The sequence below is a fragment of the Labeo rohita genome, chromosome 22 (genome assembly GCF_022985175.1).
Source record: "Labeo rohita strain BAU-BD-2019 chromosome 22, IGBB_LRoh.1.0, whole genome shotgun sequence".
Classification (NCBI taxonomy): Eukaryota; Metazoa; Chordata; class Actinopteri; order Cypriniformes; family Cyprinidae; genus Labeo; species Labeo rohita.
The window spans coordinates 56,415-77,582 of record NC_066890.1 but is presented as its reverse complement, the minus strand read 5'-3'; the positions used below and the strand labels follow the sequence as shown (position 1 = coordinate 77,582).

At 41.4% G+C, this 21,168-nt stretch overlaps 1 protein-coding gene and 1 pseudogene across 1 annotated transcript in view; both read left to right on the top strand.

Moving 5' to 3' along the window:
* LOC127154146 (protein NLRC5) overlaps positions 1-10,864 on the top strand; it is a 65,400-nt gene extending 54,536 nt beyond the window's left edge. Inside the window, exons 19-23 of the mRNA XM_051095554.1 lie at positions 6,083-6,256; positions 7,045-7,233; positions 7,850-8,023; positions 8,200-8,361; positions 10,834-10,864. Coding sequence (XP_050951511.1) covers positions 6,083-6,256; positions 7,045-7,233; positions 7,850-8,023; positions 8,200-8,361; positions 10,834-10,864 — 730 coding nt within the window. The remainder of the gene's footprint in view (positions 1-6,082; positions 6,257-7,044; positions 7,234-7,849; positions 8,024-8,199; positions 8,362-10,833) is intronic.
* A 5,820-nt stretch (positions 10,865-16,684) lies between these two features.
* On the top strand, positions 16,685-20,060 carry LOC127154145 (uncharacterized; annotated as a pseudogene).
* The last annotated feature ends 1,108 nt before the right edge of the window (positions 20,061-21,168 follow it).

Sequence of the window (21,168 nt, the reverse complement as noted above, 5' to 3'; positions counted from 1 at the left end):
GTTCAGAAAAGGAACTTAGATCCCCAGTGGTATCCAAGTCTCAGTGAGAAAGAGAAAGTCCAATTTACTAGCAGAGAAAAAATCATTAATGATAAAAGTTTTATTGCCTACTGATCTGGCGTTGATCAAAGCCATCCTAAGCCGAAGCGAGTGTTCAGAGGGAACCGCAGATTGTTTGGCCCAAGGTAGCGAGCGGAGATGGTCCGTACACACTCCTCCATGACAAAGCCGAGGTGAGCGAACTATAGGGAGAGGCGCCGGCGCGATGGGAAACACAGGAATAATCCATCCGTACACTGGTTCCAGCAAGCGCCAATGGATAAAGCGATTCCCGTCCAAGCCTTCCGCATGGATCCCCAGTTGAAACTGAGACTCCCGATGGAGTCGCTGGATGAGCTTTAGCTTAACCGCTAGGCCACCCCTTCTTCCGCGTCATCTCCTGCGCCTTCTCGCCAGTAGGGAGCATGGCCAACGGCGTAGATAGTCAGGTATCGACATCAACAGGGGAAGAGGGGCATACTGCAAATTGATCACCGCTTGATTCAGTAGCTTATTTGAGATTTCTTCCAGATTTAAAAGAGACCGTCGATCATAGGTTAAGACTGATGAAGAACGTTGCATTAAACATAACATAAAACAGATTAAAACAGACAAATGCAAAAGCCACCCACAGCCATCTTGTTCTTAAGATTATTAAATTGATCATTCTTAGATCATGTTAACTATACTAGTTATCTAATGTTAACTAATGAACCTTATTGTGAAGTGTTACAATTCATATAAATGTATCTGTATACAATAAAGCCACAACACCAACTTAGATACAGTGTTAAATAAAAAAAAATACAATGGGGCTTAGTTTGTTTTTTAATTTCTAAAAAAATAAGCAGTTTAGGTCATAGGAGGTCATAGAGCAAGTTGGTTCGATATAAAAAAATACATTTTAAAAACAGCTTGGATGTAGTACTATTTGTGCCATGTTACTGTAGTTACTGTTACATGTTACTGGAATGTTCGTTGTTCGGTCGGACGTGTCAAAAACAAGTAAGTAAAGCAATGCACAAGTTATTTAACGGGAGAGAGAGAGAGAGCGCACGCCAAAGATAAAGACAGAGAGCGCGCATTTTTGTTGCGTGATCTTTATTGATGTTAGCTCACTTAGCACATGCACCATTTAAATTAAAACTAATTCGTAAATATAAAACAAAATGTATTGGGGTATTCACTAAAAAAGATTGTTAAACCTTAAGCATGTACGACTGTAAACACTCCTGTACGGTGAAAGTGAAACTATTAGAGGTCGACCGATGTATCGGTTTTGCCGATTAATCGGCACCGATAGTTGATTGGCGGAGCTATCGGTTATCGGCAAAAATCCATGCCGATAGTTTTTCCGGGTCGGGTCCGTTGCTGGAGCGGCTCAGAATTTCCTCATTATACAACAAAGTCCATAGAGTCTTTGTTATACAGCAAGGGAACAGCCTCTAGTGGCAGAAATCATTGACAGCACGTGCCATTTGTTTAGACACATGACACTGCGCGCTGCACAGAGCGGGACACTTCAAAGGCGGATTTAAAACGTTGACAATGAAACGCTGTGTACAGTATACTGTAGTGCATGTTTTCATGTCATTACAAAGTGATGAATTGGTTGACTAGATGCTGCATTAGTGGAGAAAAGACGGCAGTATACTTTTGCCCGTTTGGTGATCAAATAAAGTCTTGTAGACCGCTGCTTGAACTGAATTCGATGCGTCCAGTGTGTGTGATACCGGATAGCTGCGAGTTCTTCTAGATGGCGCTGAACTTTTACCCATTGTGTGACTAATTATTTTAATATAGATAACCACAAATGTTCTAGAATAGAAGCAGTTAAATTGTGAAAGTACACAATATCCATATGTATGGAGTAGGGGTGGAGCCGAATACGGTATTTGGAAAAGCACAAATAGCGTGTTTTTTTACAAATACTTATTTCGAACAAATACTTTAAAAAAAAATTGTATTCAGGAACAAGAAAAACTTTATATCAAAAAGCTGCGTTTCCTCATGAGACCGCAGTGCATGCCGGCATGAGTGAGTGACATTCAAGAGTCGGGGGAGTGGGGGCAGGGCTCAAAATATATTTGGAAGCATTTGTGTGAGTGCGACAAATTGTTGTGGTGCGACTTGTTTTTATTTCTTTACAAAACTTTCGCTAGCCTAACTACTGCCCAGATTGCTGTAAGCTGATACAGTGAAAGTTTCGACGTTCTCTCCAACATTACATAACTAACTAAACCTGATCTTTACATTCTTAACTTTAATGCAGATTTTAGATATTAGCCGTCAATCAGTCCCTGTCACTGACACTGCGCTCCGCTGAAACTCGGAACCGGCCGTTTTTTCCTCTCTTAACCAACCTCTGTTACGGATTTGCACAAACTACATTGCAATTAGGGGTGTGTGATATGACGATTTTTGATTGTGGACAATTAAAATGTCTCCACAATCTGCTTTTGAAGAAATATACTATATTTCGTGCTACAGCGCACATTCTGTCAGACGCAATTCTGGCGCCTCCGTCTCAATATACTGTACAACGCGGCATACATTCACATCAAATGATAACTCCACTCACGCAGGGCGTTATTTCCACTGGGGACACACTTTTCAAAATCCCGTTTGTGTCCCACCACTTTCAAATTGCTTTGTTAAATTAATGTCTTGTATTGTAGAATGCACGCTCAGCACCGCAGAGAGTTTAGCGCCATCGTTAAAACCAAACCGAAAGTAAAACGCGCGCGCGGATTCAAAAGCAATTTTAATACCCCACGTTTAGAGAGCGGCTCCCCAGTTAACCTTAGCATAGCTTCCAGTCACTCATTAACTTAGTTGAAACTCCTCACATGGATTTGGGAAACCAAACAGAAAAGAGTGTGGCTACTGCTGAGCCATCTCTTGGTCCACCAGCCAAAAAAAGTGTGTAGAAGTGTAACGCAAAAAAACTGGAATACTGTATTATACTGTATTTACTCGAATACAAATACAAATACTTTTCCCCCCTCAACAAATACAAATACAGATACAAATACTGGCTGCTTTGCACACCCCTAGTATGCAGTTTCAATACTGTGTACCTTGTATAGATATTTAAAGATGGCCATCTTTAGCTTGATTGTTGATGTAATGGTAACACTTTACAACATGAGTCCATTTGTAACATTAAGATTGATAAAAAGCTGTAGAATAGAAGTATTTTTTCCTTAAGTGTGTTAATTTCAACATTTACTGATATATTAAAAAAAAATGTTAGTTGTTTTTGTTAATATTAATGAACAATTAACTAATGATAATGATCAATATAGAACTAATCATAATATTTTTTATTAATTTACAAAGTATGGTTTAGTAGGCTACTTTTTTTTTTAATTGTAGAGTACTATTTATTTTCCGTTCAGTATCCACTTTAAAAACTATCGGTCAATTAATCGGTATCGGCCAGTGTGGTCCAACCTAGTTATCGGTATCGGTAAAATCCAATATCGGTCGACCTCTAGAAACTATAGCAGTCTGTGAAATGCGCTACGCTGTGCTTTACTTGAGCGCGTTGCGCATGTTTTGCTTGCTTCATGAGTGTTTGTAAATTTGAGTCTCTTTAGATTATAGCCCAAATAGCAGCATGTTTCAGATGAAAAAAAAAAAAAAAAAAAAAACGCTACTTTTTATTTCTGAAAACATGAGATTCATGTCGAGTGGTTCCCTGCATTTTTACAACAAAATGCAGTTTAATGCTATTAAATTAAAGATGTACCATAGAGCAAAAAAAAAAAAAAAAGAATTGAACAGTGAAAGTAACAAAACACATTTTAATGGGCATAATTAAGTGTAAAAATAAAACGACACCACCTATTTTTTTTTTAACCTTTAGTTTTTTTTTTTTTTTTTTTTTTTGTTTTTTTTAACTAGTGGGTGCAGGACACAGTTTATGATAATGTGAAAAATGTTGTCTGATAATGTGAGAAAAGGTATCTGAATAAATTTTGGTTTGACTGTATCTATTTAATAAATAAAGTTAACCAACTAACATTACACATATTATTTTAGTTTCTGTACCCAATATTTTACAAATTTACTGGTTAAATAAAAAAATATCAGTATCGGCAAATACCAAAAATAAAAGTATCTGTATCGGGCGAGTACTGGAAAAAGTGATATCGGTGCATCCCTAATCTTCAGTGTAGTGAAGCTTCATTTAATGAAGAGTAACTGTTAGCTTAGCTCACTACATTTTCCAAGTAGCTTGACCAACACTGTTAAAAAGTGCACAGTTCATTTGTGGAGTAACCTTCCTATCACTTCAGGATATTTGCAGTAGAGCTGTAATCGGGCCTTTAAAGTTAGGCCCGACAGAGCCAGAGCCCGACAAGTATATTTTGATTGACAGCTTTTTAAAAGCCCGAACCCGTTTACAGCCCAACATTATTCAAATATGCGCAAGCACACAGCTATTTTGCCTTTTGTCACGAATGAGTCATTCATACATGTTTTAACATAATTTATTAATGACTAACGTATGGCTATAGGCCACTTGGAAGTTGGAACAAAGAAATAAAATAAGTCCTCTGTAACGTCAACATCTTGGCACTCTATAGGCGTACACTTAGCCTATAAATAGGCCAACGCGCCAATAAAAAAAGACTCTTTCTTAACAAATTAAATTAAGATAAATTCTGAATTATGATGGGTATTTGGCAATAACGAAATTAAGATAAAGGCTCCGCGGGATTTGCTTTGCCACTTCTCTCCACAATCCGGCCTTAACGCGACGGTGAATAGCATCTGAAATGTAATAGAATAATGCCAACATTAGCCTATATACTCTGTCTACATTATGCATTTAAGAGTCAATTAATATTTAGTTATAATTGAAAAACCTTTACTCACCAAGATTAGGCTACATATTTTTGTGGAGGAAAATTATTGAATCCACTGTAGTTTCAGCGCGATGCTGCGGTCACTGATGGTGCGTCCAGCAGCACTGAACACCAGAGGCAAGCCTCCGTTTCCTCAGCATCCATTTTCGCATCTTTCTCGCGCTAATCAAAACGAATCACATGACCGCCCATTTACCGCGCAAGCCGGACCACAAGCCCGAGCCCGAGCCTGTGTAAAATTATATAAATTAAGCCTAAGCCCGAGCCCGCCCGAACCCATCGGGTTTCATCGAGTTCGGGCAAAGATCTTCAGCTCTAATTTACAGCACTAGGGTCATCATGAGGGCCCACAGCATCATCAGGGACAATACACATCCACAACATAGCCTCTTCACACTTCTGCTGTCTGAGCACCTCTAATAACTTTTATAACTTCTTTTGCTGTGTTTAGAAGCCTTTTAATAGTTTGCATCAAGGAGCTGTGAAACCGGTTACACTCACTGAATGAATCGCATTTGTTCCAAACTCTTACAAAAAAAAAGCCAACATTCTTCTTTGATCCATGAATGTTTCTCACAGTTAATGTACACAATCTCACAGTCTGAAGTGTCTGTCACACATGCTGTTGTGAATAATTAAGAAAAGCATCTTCTCATTGGATAAGAACACACAGTTTCATGAATAATTATGAGGCACTGACGCAGCATTGAGAACTATAGTCATAATCACAACTGTGTCACAAACTGTGACGTCAACATGATGTAATTTTTAACCTAAAAGACAAAAATTGCACAAAAACCTCAAAATGAACCATTTTTCTTAAATAATTAAAATAACAGATGTTAACATTGTCTTCTATGACGTGAAACACAAACACCTCTGCTAAAATCTCAGAAAAAAGTAGTCTGGGGTTTCATGACCCTTTCAAAACGAACTTCCCATTACCATCACTGACTGTTACCTTGTTTGTTGCACAATATATATTTGTATATGTTTGTGTATATTCATATATTTTTGTATAGTTAATCTGTATTTTATACTATATATTTTGTGTAATGGATACTTGCAAAGTAAATTGTTGTGTGATCTAAACATTTGAAATTTGTATTAAGTGTTTCTGTTAGCTTTATCTGTTTCTCTTATCTTCTCTCTTTCTCTCAATGTAGGTTAAGTGACTGTGAATTGACAGCTGAAGGTTGTTCTGCTGTGACTTCAGCTCTGAAATCAAACCCATCACACCTGAGAGAACTGGACCTGAGTGTAAATGTACTAGGAGACTCTGGAATGAAAAACCTCAGTGATCTACTGATGAACCCACAATTCAAGCTGGAGAAACTAGAGTTAGTACAGTACAGCAGTTACAGCATGGTTAAATATTACTCTTTACTTTCTTAAAATCACAAAATCAAAGTAGACTATTTCAGTGCTTATTATGATTTATTTATCCTGGTACATAACTTATTTCCAAAAATGAATGTACCCTTGTGATTTTTAATGAAAATAACTTTCCCCTCACAAAAACATTTCTTCTCTGGTCTGATGACCTGAGGGTGTTAAACCTGTCAGTCACATGAGATCACAGCAATATCAAACAACAATTATGCAGCTTCTCATCAAAAATGAATTCCTGACCTGCATTTTTCTTCTTCAAAAAAAGCTGTTTCACTCAGACATGCATCACAATAAGAACAAAATATGATCACAAAATGTTGTATTTGACTGTAAACTACAATCTTAAAATGTCTTGAAGTAAATTTTGAATTATGAACAGAATTTTTTTTTATTTGTTACATTTAAACTCCATTTTTACATTAATATTATTTTAAAGTGATTCTATAGTTGACCCTGTATCTCAATTACATTACAAATCACAAACGATGTTTTATTTATTTATTTATTTTTTTTGGTCTGACTAAAGATTCTCCAGACTTGAAATGTAACTAATATCCTCAAATCATAGTTTTGTTTTTGTTTTAGTTTATGGCTGTATGATTATTTATTTACTTGTTTTGTTTTCAGGTTTTAGCAACATTTTATTTATTGCACTGTATGGTGTTTATTAATGATCAATATAACTCACACATGAACAACATGTCTGATTCATTGTCTTTTCTCTTTCTGTCTTCAGTCTTCAGTCTTCTTTCATCTTTGGATGCAGTATTACAGAGAAACAGTGTCTCATCCTGACTTCAGCTCTGATATCAAACCCATCACACCTGAGAGAACTGAACCTGAGATGGAATAAACTAGAAGACTCTGGAGTGAAAAACCTCAGTGATCTACTGATGAACACACAATTCAAGCTGGAGAAACTAGAGTTAGTATCATTATACTGTACAGCAGTGACAGTGTGATTAAAGATTACTGTTTACTTTCATAAAGTCACCATGAAATTAAAGTTGACAGTTATTATTTTTATGGCAAATTGGAGTGCTTAAATGATTTAATTATACACATAATGTATTTCTAATTTATGAGTCCTTCTGATCTTTCATCTAAATAACTTAAATGATAGCAATCCAATTAATTGTTAATGGACCAAATTATTATTATTATTATTATTTGCATTTACTTGCATTCATTCATACTGTACAATAAAGAATGTCAATTGCAAAAAAAAAAAAAAAAAAAAGTGATTGATAAAGTTTGATTATAAAATACTCTTAAAATGTCTTTAGATAAATTATAATTCAGAAACAGAATTTTAAACTCAATTTTCAATTTTTAATGATATTTTTAAGTAGTTATGTGGTTGATCCTATATCTTAATCTACTTTTTTAATCTTTTTTTTTCTTCTGTTCTTGTTTATGGTCATATAAGGTTTTTTGGCAGTGTTTTAATTATTACACTGTATGGTGTTAACACATGATAAATTTACTCACATAAACTTGACACTTGTCTGATTCATTGTCTTTTCTCTTTCTGTCTTCAGTCTGTGTAGATGCAGTATTACAGAGGAACAGTGTCTCATCCTGACTTCAGCTCTGAAATCAAACCCATCACACCTGACAGAACTGGACCTGAGATGGAATCAAATAAAAAACACAGGAGTGAATCACTTATGTGACGTACTGAAGGATTCACACTGTAAACTGGAGAGATTGAGGTCAGTAACATTCACATACAAGAATCAAAATGATTAAAATCACTTCAACAGTTTAAACCAAAACACTTTATACTCAAAATCTCATGATGAGTCTGAGTTCACATTATATTTGTGAAAAATTCTTCACCTTAATGATTTATTTGTAAGATGATTTTCCTCTGTTTGTCTCTTTCTAGTCTTTATGGCTGTGGAATTACAGATGTTTCTTCTTTAACTCAGTCTTTGACAAACACAAAAGCACTGCAGTTTCTAAAAGAGCTTGATCTGAGAGACAATAAGATTGGAGACTCAAAGCAGCAGCTCATTGATGTGCTACGAGACTCAAACTGTAAACTGAGGTGAGTAAACTTCACTTGATATTAAAGAGATTAATTTACCTCTAATATGTGAACAAATATATACTTTTTAATATTTGTGAAAAACGTTTATCAAATTATCATCAAGCTTTAATGTTGAACACAAAGGAGGAAAGAGAACAAAAGCACACTGTCAGAGCTTTATACAACAACACCTGCTTTATTAATGACATCAGTAATAGTGAATCATTACAGTTTAAAATAGATTTGGTCAGATTGTAGGAAAACGCTGGTAAAATCAGTGCAGATTCCAGCTTCAGCTCACAGCCGTCCAGCATCACATGATCAATGTCTCTGTCTCTTGTGTTTTTACTGTGACAAGCAACACGTCACATTACTTATGTAAAGCTGGGCTCACACTACAGCATTTTTAAAATCCTAACTGATTATGAAATCTGGTTGCAGTGCACACATTAGTCAAGTCTCAAGTCTCAAGTCTCATTTATTTATATAGCCCTTTATGCTACTTTGTAGGCCAAAGGACTGAACATCCAAGAGATTGTAAAAATTAACAAAACTAAAACTAAAATAAAATAAAAGAATAAAAAAATACATAAAATACATGACATACAATGGCAAGATCAGGAAATAAAAGCGACAGAATAAAGATACGTTTTGACACAAGATTTAAAAACCGCAACTGAGGATGCAGACCTTACATCAGGGGGAAGTGCATTCCACAGTCTAGGACCAACAACTGAAAAAGCTCGATCCCCTTTTGTTTTTAAGCGAGTTCTCGGTACAAACAATTGAAGACAATTGGAGTACCTTTGTGCTCTGCAAGAGTTCATACGCACCAAGTCCTTAATATATTCCGGGGCCAACTCATGCACAGCTTTATAAACGTACAACAAAACCTTGTACTGAATTCGCTGTTTCACAGGAAGCCAATGAAGTCTTTCTAGAACCGGAGTAATGTGCTCCCTTTTCTTGACACCAGTAAGGAGCCTTGCGGCAGCATTTTGTACCATCTGCAGCTTCGAAATAAGAGATTGACTGATACTAACATAAAGAGCATTACAATAATCCAAACGAGAAGTGATGAATGCATGAATCACTTTTTCTAAGTCAGGAACAGACAGAAAAGACTTCATTTTCGCAATTGTCCGTAATTGGTAGTAGCAATTTTTTACCACATTTTTGACCTGATGATCGAACATAAGAGCACAGTCAAAAATTACCCCTAAATTTTTTATTTTGGGTTGAACATATGTTTCCCAAGAGCCAAGAAGGCCCCCTAAGTCCCTGTCGTCATTGTTTGCCCCGAAAACCAAAACTTCAGATTTGCTGGCATTTAACTTCAGGCCGTTTTGCTCTAACCAGGTAATCACCTCCTTTAGACATAGTACCAAGGATTGATTAGTGCTTGGGACTCCAGGACTGATCGGTAAATATATCTGAATGTCATCTGCATATAAATGGTATGAGATACCATGTTTCTTAAAAATGATGCCCAAGGGCAAAAGAAACAAAGAAAAGAGAATAGGGCCCAATATTGAAACTTGTGGTACTCCACACTCCAAAACAATTGACTTGGAGGAAAAATCCCCAACCCTAACAGAACATGAGCGCCCTTTTAGATACGAGGAGAACCATTTTAGAACCGTCCCTCTCAGCCCCACTACATGTTCCAACCGATCAATAAGAATATTGTGATCAATTAAATCAAAGGCTGCACTCAGATCTAACATAATTAAAGCTCCTCTAGTCCCTGAGTCTGCAATGAGTAGCATGTCATTTGAAACTCGCAGTAAAGCAGATTCAGTACTGTGTCCTACTCTGAAACCAGATTGAAAAGCATCTAACAACTCGTGATTGGCCAGAAACGAACTTAACTGTGTTAAAACTACCTTTTCCAATACTTTGGAAATACAAGGCAGCTTAGAAATGGGGCGGTAATTATTAAAATCCGAAGGATCAAGGTTAGGCTTTTTAAGAAGGGGCTGAGTAACCGCCTGCTTAAAACTAAGAGGAAAAATGCCTGTATAAAGACTGCAATTAACAATAGCAGTAATACAAGACCCAGTATAATCATACGTCGCGGACAACAAGTCAGAAGGCAAAACATCCCAACTTGCAGCGGGTCATTTCAATTTGTCAATGATCAGTTTAATATCCTCAGTAGTAACCATATCAAATTGATCAAAATTATTAACACTTTTTAAAATACCTCCTGTCGAGCCCTTCAAAGCACTAAAACTAGCTCTGATTGTATTAACTTTTCCTGAAAATATATTCAAAAACTTTTTACAACATTCTGTAGATGATGGTAATGACGCAGTGTGAGAGTTCAAAAACCTATTAATAGATTGAAACAAGGTTTTTGGTGAATTTGAGTGCTGCAATATAATTTTTGAAAAGAAGGCTGATTTAACCTCCTTCACAGCCTTCTGATATCCCTTGCGTGAATCTACTAAAATCTGCTGCGAGATCGTAAGTTTGTCCTTTTTCCAGGCCCGTTCTGCTCGCCTACACTGCTGTCTAAGCGTACGTGTATGATCATTCAACCAGGGCTGGAGGTTGACTTTACTAGACCTAATCTTATATGGGGCAACAGAATCTAAAATTCCAGAACACACCGAATTAAAAGCAGAAAGTAATTCATCAGGGTCAGCCTTAGTAGATGCAGACTCCAGCCAGGATACATCTAAAATTGAGCTAAAAGTATCACCAAACGCCTGCGGTGTAGACTGAGTAATTATACGTGAGCATAAACCAGAAAGCTGGCGCTCCACACGTTCAAATTTTTAAATTAAATGTGACAGGCATATGATCTGAAAGGCAGGCATCCATTACAACAACATCACAAACAGATGCACCTAAGGAAAAAACAAGGTCCAGTGTATGTCCTTTCTCATGAGTGGGACCAAGTACATGTTGTTTAAAATTAAACGAGTCCATTAGGTCTGAAAAAACCTTTACCTAAGGCTTCCCAGGACAGCATATGTGAATATTAAAATCCCCAACAAGTAAAATATAATCGGACGATAATAACATGGTGGATAAAACTCTGAAAATTCTTGAATGAACGCTGGAGAGTACTTTGGGGGTCGATAAACAACAATTGCCAAAACAGGCTTGTGAAACTCAAGCCTTAAGAGCTGAACCTCAAAACTCGAGTAACATGTGGACGATAAGCGGTGGCATTTATACTGCTGCTTACTAACAGTAGCTAAACCCCCACCACGACCCACTTGTCTCGGGGTATTATTTAAAATATAGTCAGGTGGGCAGATATCCACACAGGGACTCCACTCATCCCCATTTATCCAAGTCTCAGTGATAAAAAGGAAATCCAAAGCATTGTACAGTATAAAATCATTTAGTATAAAGGTCTTATTTAGGATCGAGCGCGCATTTACAAGCGCCATCTGTAGCGTGTGCAAGACCGTGGGGGCTGCTGTGATAGCGCCCAACTTTACCGTCTTAGGGCAGCTCAAATTGCTCAGGCATACACCTCTTCGGTGTGATGAAATCTTCGTATCATGGAGAAACTGCAGCCCTGACGAACCTCCATCTGGATGCACAGGCAGAAAGAAAGAACATCGCCAGCCCCGAAGATCCGCAGCCCGATCCATGTTGCCGGTATCATCTGCAAACTGCACCTCGACAGAAGACCCCCGCCGGAATCTCTGCCTTACATGAGCGCCAGCACGTCTCCCTCGTCGTCGCCGGCGCCGGCGCTTACGCCTGCAGCACACACATCCAGTCGGAGAGCGCCGTAGATACGGCGGCAGTGTGTGATAAGGAAAAGCACACTTGTTCACATTACTGATCGCCAAGTATACAACTTGAGATCGAATTTGCAGCAGGGTAGTGGAGTCATAAATCCTCAGTGACTGACATGAATGAATTAAAACGTAGAAGAAAACATAAAACACAAACAAACTAAAAAACAGAGAGGAGCGATGGCAAGCCACTGCACTGGTCGGCGCCATCTTGAGTCCCCTTAAAAAGGTCAGTATCATTAATCTTTGCAGATTATCTTCCCTAAAATCTTAAACACGCACACACTACAAGATTTGAAAATCGTGGCCCATTACACACATGATATTATTAAGATTATCATGCCGGTGGGATTTTATGCTGGGTTCACACATCTTTAAAATGTGAAAGACTACAAACATAAAGGACAAAAAATCCTAGATTTAACCGTTTTGCTCCTATAGTGTGTGGTGTGCCATGATTTCACAAAGACAGCACACCACACACCAACAGATTTTCACCCGGAGTCCCGACTGTGAACATGAGAGATCTCACAAAATCTCTCGAGATTTGAGAATAAACATCACACAACAGTTCTATAACAGCTAATTTTCAGTGAGACAGTTTGTCTTAGCCTTATGTTTATTCATATTGGAATCAATTGACAGACAATATTGTTTGGAAAAAGGTTTGGTTAATACCTAATTAATACTGTCTGTAATAATAAACAAGGTTAAGGAAGTATCATTTAAATCTGATATTGATTATAGTTGCTCCTTTTATGTCAGTTGCCCTGAATCAGTGGTACATTTATTTTGGCATTGCCTTTTTGTATTGATCATCATTTTGTTTTGTTATGGAAATATGTATTGTATTATTTATTTCCTGCAGAATAGCAAATAAAAGTCACGTCTACATGATAAATCTTATTTTTTTACATTTACATTTTTACATTTCATAACGAATGTAAGTTCTACCGCAGGGTTGTTTTTTTTTTTTTTCTTTTAGGAAGGAAATGGAGCATTATATTGATGCTATACAAATTTCTATGAAAAAAAAAAAAAATCTTTAACATTTTTATATAAAAAATTATACCGCCCCTCTAGTGTATACAGGTCCTTCTCAAAAAATTAGCATATTGTGATAAAGTTCATTATTTTCTGTAATGTACTGATAAACATTAGACTTTCATATATTTTAGATTCATTACACACAACTAAAGTAGTTCAAGCCTTTTATTGTTTTAATATTGATGATTTTGGCATACAGCTCATGAAAACCCAAAATTCCTATCTCAAAAAATTAGCATATCATGAAAAGGTTCTCTAAACGAGCTATTAACCTAATCATCTGAATCAACTAATTAACTCTAAACACCTGCAAAAGATTCCTGAGGCTTTTAAAAACTCCCAGCCTGGTTCATTACTCAAAACCGCAATCATGGGTAAGACTGCCGACCTGACTGCTGTCCAGAAGGCCATCATTGACACCCTCAAGCAAGAGGGTAAGACACAGAAAGAAATTTCTGAACGAATAGGCTGTTCCCAGAGTGCTGTATCAAGGCACCTCAGTGGGAAGTTGTGGGAAGGAAAAAGTGTGGCAGAAAACGCTGCACAACGAGAAGAGGTGACCGGACCCTGAGGAAGATTGTGGAGAAGGACCGATTCCAGACATTGGGGGACCTGCGGAAGCAGTGGACTGAGTCTGGAGTAGAAACATCCAGAGCCACCGTGTACAGGCGTGTGCAGGAAATGAGCTACAGGTGCCGCATTCTCCAGGGCAAGCCACTTTTAAACCAGAAACAGCGGCACTGGACTGGTGCTCAGTGGTCCAAAGTACTTTTTTTGGATGAAAGCAAATTTTGCATGTCATTCGGAAATCAAGGTGCTAGAGTCTGAAGGAAGACTGGGGAGAGGGAAATGCCAAAATGCCTGAAGTCCAGTGTCAAGTACCCACAGTCAGTGATGGTCTGGGGTGCCATGTCAGCTGCTGGTGTTGGTCCACTGTGTTTTATCAAGGGCAGGGTCAATGCAGCTATCTATCAGGAGATTTTGGAGCACTTCATGCTTCCATCTGCTGAAAAGCTTTATGGAGATGAAGATTTCATTTTTCAGCACGACCTGGCACCTGCTCACAGTGCCAAAACCACTGGTAAATGGTTTACTGACCATGGTATTACTGTGCTCAATTGGCCTGCCAACTCTCCTGACCTGAACCCTATAGAGAATCTGTGGGATATTGTGAAGAGAAAGTTGAGAGACGCAAGACCCATCACTCTGGATGAGCTTAAGGCCGCTATCGAAGCATCCTGGGCCTCCATAACACCTCAGCAGTGCCACAGGCTGATTGCCTCCATGCCACGCCGCATTGAAGCAGTCATTTCTGCAAAAGGATTCCCGACCAAGTATTGAGTGCATAACTGAACATAATTATTTGAAGGTTGACTTTTTTTGTATTAAAAACACTTTTCTTTTATTGGTCGGATGAAATATGCTAATTTTTTGAGATAGGAATTTGGGGTTTTCATGAGCTGTATGCCAAAATCATCAATATTAAAACAATAAAAGGCTTGAACTACTTCAGTTGTGTGTAATGAATCTAAAATATATGAAAGTCTAATGTTTATCAGTACATTACAGAAAATAATGAACTTTATCACAATATGCTAATTTTTTGAGAAGGACCTGTACTTGTTTATATCATGTGTCATGTTTGTGGTTTGTATCATGTATAATGCATATTGTCATATACATGTAATTTCATCTTGTTAAAAAAACACTTGAGAATAAACATGGAGGATAGACAGGAAGAAGTGTTTGGAATGATTTTAACATGAAATTTACTGGAAAAAAAAGAAAAGGGTTTGGGTGAAGTCCAAAGGTATTCAACATCATAAATATTTACGATTCGCAATCGGGCCACCTCTGACGTTCTTCCGAGCAGATTCAGTCACTCTTCACACCACAGAAAAATCTGGTAAGATAAACTTTAGAACCGCCAAGATAATTGGACATTACCTAGTATTGTCGGAAGGGAAGAAATCAGCCCAAAATCACCCGGACTTGTGTGGTGTGTACCCAGCTTTATGCAACAGATCGTCATTTCTGCAGTGTTTACATATGTTAGCTAGCATGCTAGCAGCTTTCTGCACTCACCCGGGATGTTCAAAACGGAGACAATTTCACCCCAGGGCTTCTCGTACTCCTTACTGTTGTGGTATGACACATTATACAGACAGTGTTACTCTACAAAAACTCAAAAAAGCAGGTTCCCCTATCTCCACTATCCAACAGACAGCAGCAGCTGTTTTGCAGTTGCGCGTTGGCTGTTGTGAAAGTAGTGATGTAATCATATAGACGTCATTATCCCAATTTAAAATCCTAAATATCAAACATATTTGATATTAATCGGGGTGGCCCTGATTTGTGTGAGAGCAGATTGGGAGGTGCAAGATTCGATCTGTAAACGCCTCGCATTACCAGATAATCTGCACCGAACATCAGGACCAATCGAGGTGCTCAACAGGATTTTTGCTCCGATTCTCAGGAGGGGAAAATCAGGGCAAAATCAGGCTAAAAATCCTGTAGAGTGAGCCTGGCTTAAGGTATAATCATGGTGCGATATGCCAGGGGGATGGGGGAATTTCTGTTACCACAGAGGGGTCAATTCAGTGTACAGCTTGCTCTGACATTGGAGATATAGGGCCATATACAAAAGAGAGGCTTCACATTGATTCTGCATTCTTTAGCGGCATAAAAGCAAATTAGACGAAAAAAAATAAATGACAAAAAAATGCAAAGTGCCAGTCCCATGTGAAATGCATAGAAAGTTCGCTGAAAAGACAAGAGACCGCAATTGAAAAAGCAGTGCAGCGCTGTGGAGAAAACATAATGAGAAGAGTTTAAAAGCGACTGAGAATTGCATGTGAACAGTTTATATGATCCGCCAAAACAACCTCTCATTTAAAATCCACGGCTGGTAGAACTGCAACAGCTCAACGGTGTAAACCTGGGAAACATGCTTCATTCTGACAAGGCTTGTCGTAATATGCTCATGTTTATTGGAGAAACAATGACAGCTCAGTTAGTGGACTTCATCAAAAAGTCATCTGATAAATTCAGTTTTCTCATTGATGAGAGCACAACTGTGTCAAATAAAACATGCCTGATAGAATTCCCTATGAAGGTGAAATCTGCAACTACTTCTTTCAACTTGTTGAACTGCAGTCATGCACTGGGGCAGCCATCTGTGACCTCCTGTTAAAAAGTCTTGATGCGCAGGACATCTCTGAAGACATGGTGCGCTTGCGGCTTGTTGGCTTTGCAACTGATGGGGCTGCTTCTATGATGGGCCGATACAGAGGAGCGGTCATGCTCCTGCGTGAAAAGATGAACCCCGACCTCCCCGTCATTTACTATGTGATGTTTTATTAACAAATTTCGGGAGGAGCACGAGCAGATAATTAACACGGCCAATTCACCATCAGCAATCGCTCTCTCTATCCGATAAGCACAAGAGAGAATCCCCATAAATAGCCAAGCATTCTTACCTCCTTCATCTCTAGTCTTTTCAGCATTGGTACTTCCAATAGCCTCAAAGAATGTCTGAGATCGAAATTGAGGAATACTCCTTGGATTTCGAGGATCCTGCTGCTCCTCCAGCCTCTGTCCAGGCCGCCGACCAGGCCGCCTCTCAGGCCACCAGCGCTCCGCAGGATCCTCCAATCGAGCCCGCGGTTGCATGCGGGGCCGCAGGCCTTCCCGCGCCACCGCCACTCACACTTCTAGGTGCCGAAGCACGCCATCACCACCACCTTCCAAGCGCCAGCCATCTTCCCCAGCGTCTTCGTACGATTCAGCCCTCTCCTCCGCCCCAGCCAAGGGGAAATGGACCGTAGCCGGACTCCGCCAGGCGCTCTACGCTTCTCTTCAAGCGGGGGAGAATCCAAATCCCACTCCTCCCTCCAGGGCCTCGGGCAGAGCATGCACGGGCCGCAGCGCTCCCTACTCACGGCCCGAGCAAACCACCACTCCTCCGAGGATGGCTTCCCGGCCGTCTGGACGCAGCGAAAGACCGTCAGCGAGCCTGGGCTAAGCCCGAAGGTCGCGGTTGCCAGCCACCGCCCTCCCCCTCAATCTTCTTCGGTCTTCGCCTCCACAAGCCGCCGCAGCGGCGCAAGCCCGCCCCCGCTGGCGGAAAAATCACGTTCGCAGCTTTTGCCCCGCTATTCTCCCAACCCCCTCCCCTACCCATGGCCCGCAGCACCGCCGTCTAATAATAGTACGAGCATTCCCCCGCTAATGGCACAAGCACCAGTGCCCCCCATACCCCCCCTCTTCCCTTCCCTTTCCTCCGCCCCAGGAGCCGTCCCTAGCGTGAGTCTACCTCTTATCACGCACGCTCCGATGCCCGCCATTCCCCCTCTCCTCCCTTCCCTTTTTTCCGCCCCAGAAGCTGTCCTTAGCGCAAGCCTGCCCCTAACAACGCAGGCTCCGATTCCCGCCATTCCCCCTCTTTCCCTTCTTTTTCTTCCGTCCCACAAAACGCCCACAGCGCGGGCATGCCCCCACCAGCAGTCCCACCTTTTTTCCTCAAACCCGCTCTCCCTTTTCACTAGCCTCAGCCGCGCCCTTTCCAGTCCCTCCAAACGCTCTAGCGCTGGAACCACCCCCCGTACCCAACTCCGTCAGGACCCAAATTCTCGCAGGTGTAGATGTGGATCTTTTTTCCCTTTTGTCTCCAATTTCACCCTCACCCGCCGATCGCCAAATCAATTGCGGCAAATTTTCAGTCACCCTCAAAAATTCAGCGCACAACCAGTCACGTATTTTGTCATTTGCCGAATTCACCATTGCTTTCACCCGCTTCTCAGAAGTCATCTGCGCCACTTTTCCCCACAGGAGATGCGAGCTCAGTGACTATCTCACGACATATGGGGGTTCCCACTTTTATACCTACCACAAGCTGTTTTCCGCCAAATGCGCCATCCGCATAGCCCAGTGAAACCAGTGTCCATACTGGGGGGCTCTGGACACCGAGCTCCATAACAGAGTGTTCCTGGGCTGCCGCAACATCTCCTGCGCAGTATGCCGCTCTTTTTCTCACTCCACCCCCAGCTGCCCTTTCATCAATCCATCCATTCCTCCCTGCCCCGATTCATCCCAACCGAAATCCACCAGCTATGTCCCGCGCCTCATGGATACCCCAGCAACTCCCACTCCCACATTTCGCCGCCGCCCACCTTCCACCGACAGCCAGGTCTTTAACAGTGGCAGGTGCACAAGACAGCGCTGCCGGTTCATGCACGTATGCAACTTTTGTGGCGGCGCTCACGCCCGCCTGATTTGTCCCGTCCAAAAAGCTGCAAATAAAAATTCTAAAAATTATTTATCGACCCCTGTAAATGTTTCTCGTTTGTCTGCAGAATTGCTTCACCACCCTGACTCTCTTTTTACAGATTATGTTCTTTCAGGTCTCGCACACGGCTTCCACCCTGGTGTCGAAAGTCTCCCCTCCCAAAGTCTCATCTGCCCAAATCTCCAGTCCGCTCTCACCGAACCCGAAACGGTTGACCTCCTAATCAAAAAAGAAATAGACGCAAATTTCATGATCGGCCCCTACGCCGTCCCTCCCTTCCACATTTCCGGGTCAGCCCCATCGGTGTAGCCACCAGGAAATTCTCAGGCAAAAAAACGCCTCATAATCGATCTGTCATCCCCACACAATTCCCCGTTCCCGAGCATTAACAGCCTCATCCCGCTCGAAGAATTCTCTCTCCACTACCATGACGTTGACCAAGCCATCACCCTGAGTAAAGACGCAGGTCGCGGCGCTTGGCTGGCCAAAGTCGACATTACTTCCTCCTTCAAAGTAATGCCCATCCACCCTGATTTTTGGCACTTATTCGGCATCCGCTGGAAGAATAAATTCTACTTCGTCGTCCACCTCACATTCGGTTGCCGAAGCAGCCCTAAAATTTTCGACACGTTGTCAGAGGCAATGTGCTGGATCCTCTCCAACAATTACAACATTCCCTATCTGATCCACCTTTTAGACGATTTCTTAATTATCTCGCCCCCAGACTCCCAGCCGCACACTTCTTGACAACCCAAAAGCTTTTTTCAGAGCTCGGGGTTCCCCTCGCCCAAGACAAAACCGAGGGCCCTAGCACTTCCATCGAATTCTTGGGCATCAGCTTGGTTTGCCAGAAATTCCTGGCATCCCTACCCAAAGAAAAAATTGACAGGTCGATTCTGGTAGCCTCCACCCTGTTAACCAACTCTGTTCCAAACGCGAGCTGTTATCCGTTCTAGGCCATCTAAATTTCGCAATGCGTATCATCCCGCAAGGCCGCCCCTTCATCTCCCACCTCCTCTCCCTCGCATCCTCCCCCCACGCACTAGAGGACCGCATTTCCATAACTGACTCGTGCCGCAACGAGCTCAGTCTATGGATTTCCTTCCTCAAACAATGGAACGGCTTATCCTTCTTTTACAGCAACCTGGTTTCTTCCCCAATTGATATCCAATTATATACTGACGCCGCCCCCTCCGTCGGTTTTGGAGGTTTTCTCCGAGGCCGCTGGTTCGCTTCTACCTGGCCCCCCCAGCTGGCAGATTTGCCTCAACAGCTATCGTCCTCAGCGCTATTCCAGCTTTATCCGTTAGTGGCCGCAGCCTCCCTATGGGGCAAAGAGTGGTCCGCCACCAGCATCGTCGTCCACTGCGACAACGAAGCTATCATGCACTGCATTAACAAAGGTCGTTCCCATTCCCCCGCACTAATGCCTTTGTTAAGACGCTTGATTTGGATTTCGGCTTGTGACCATTATAACCGCAAAACACATTCCCGGGTCAAAAAATCTAATTGCTGACTCTCTCTCTCGTTTTGCCTTCCAGAAATTCAGATTGCTGGCACCAGAGGCGGACCCACTCCCAACCCCAGTTCCTCCTTATTCAGAACTGATATTCCCGTAAACCACCCTCTGAGACCTCTCCTCGAAGCCTCCATCAATTCCATTCTTCAAGCTGTCTCCCCTAGGACACTCCAATCCTACCTTACAGCACGGAAATGTTTCAAAACATTCCACTCTGCCTATAACTTACCTTTCCCCGATTTTTCCCTGCTCGCCGTCACCTCATTCATCTTCCATCTCAACACCAACAAAAAACTCCAAGCCAGCTCCATTAAAGGATACCTAAGCGGAATCCAGTTTTTCCTCAAACTGTTATATGGCTCGCCTTCACCCCATATAACCAATTCACAGACCTCCCTTCTCATCAAAGGTATCCAAAAAACCCAGCCCAACCGCCCAGACCCCAGACAACCTATCACTTTAAAAATGTTGACTAAATGCATCTCCACCCTCCGTAAAGGTTACCATTCCATCCACACTGTCCGCACATTAGACGCCATGTTTATCCTGGCTTTCTTCGGTTTCCTCAGATGCTCTGAGCTCGCCATTACATCTGGCTTCAACCCAGCCATCCACCACTCTATCTCCGATCTAGCAGTGCTAGACAGTGAAACCATCTCTTACTTCATAAAACAAAGTAAGACAGACCAAACAAAGAAAGGCCACTTCATTTATATTTTTAACCTCCAGTCGCCCATCCAACCATTCCAAAACCTCCTAGCTTTCCTCCAGCTCAGGAAATCCCAATCCAAACTCCCTTCCAACCCCCTTTTTACAGACGACTCCAACCGCCCCGCCACTCGCTTCTGGTTCCAAAAACACCTTAAGTCTGTCCTGCTTCTCTCCAAGCACTCGGCCGCTGGTCATCAGAAGCTTTCAAGATCTATATCCGGTCAGATCGCTCCCTTATCAAGAAAGCCCACCAAACCCTAGTCGGCCAACCCGTTTAATGCCAGTCCATTTCAGCCTATTTTGATCCCCATATCCTCCACAGCAACCTCCCGCAGGAGCTTTATTCTCAGTCCCCCACTTCCGCAGCAGTGCCCGCTCCCACTGGAGCCTCTCCCTTATCCCCCTACTGCCGCAGCAGTGCCCGCTCCCGCTGGAACCTCTCCCTTACCTCCCTACTGCTGCAGCAGTGCCCGCTCCCGCAGAAGCTTTATTCTCAG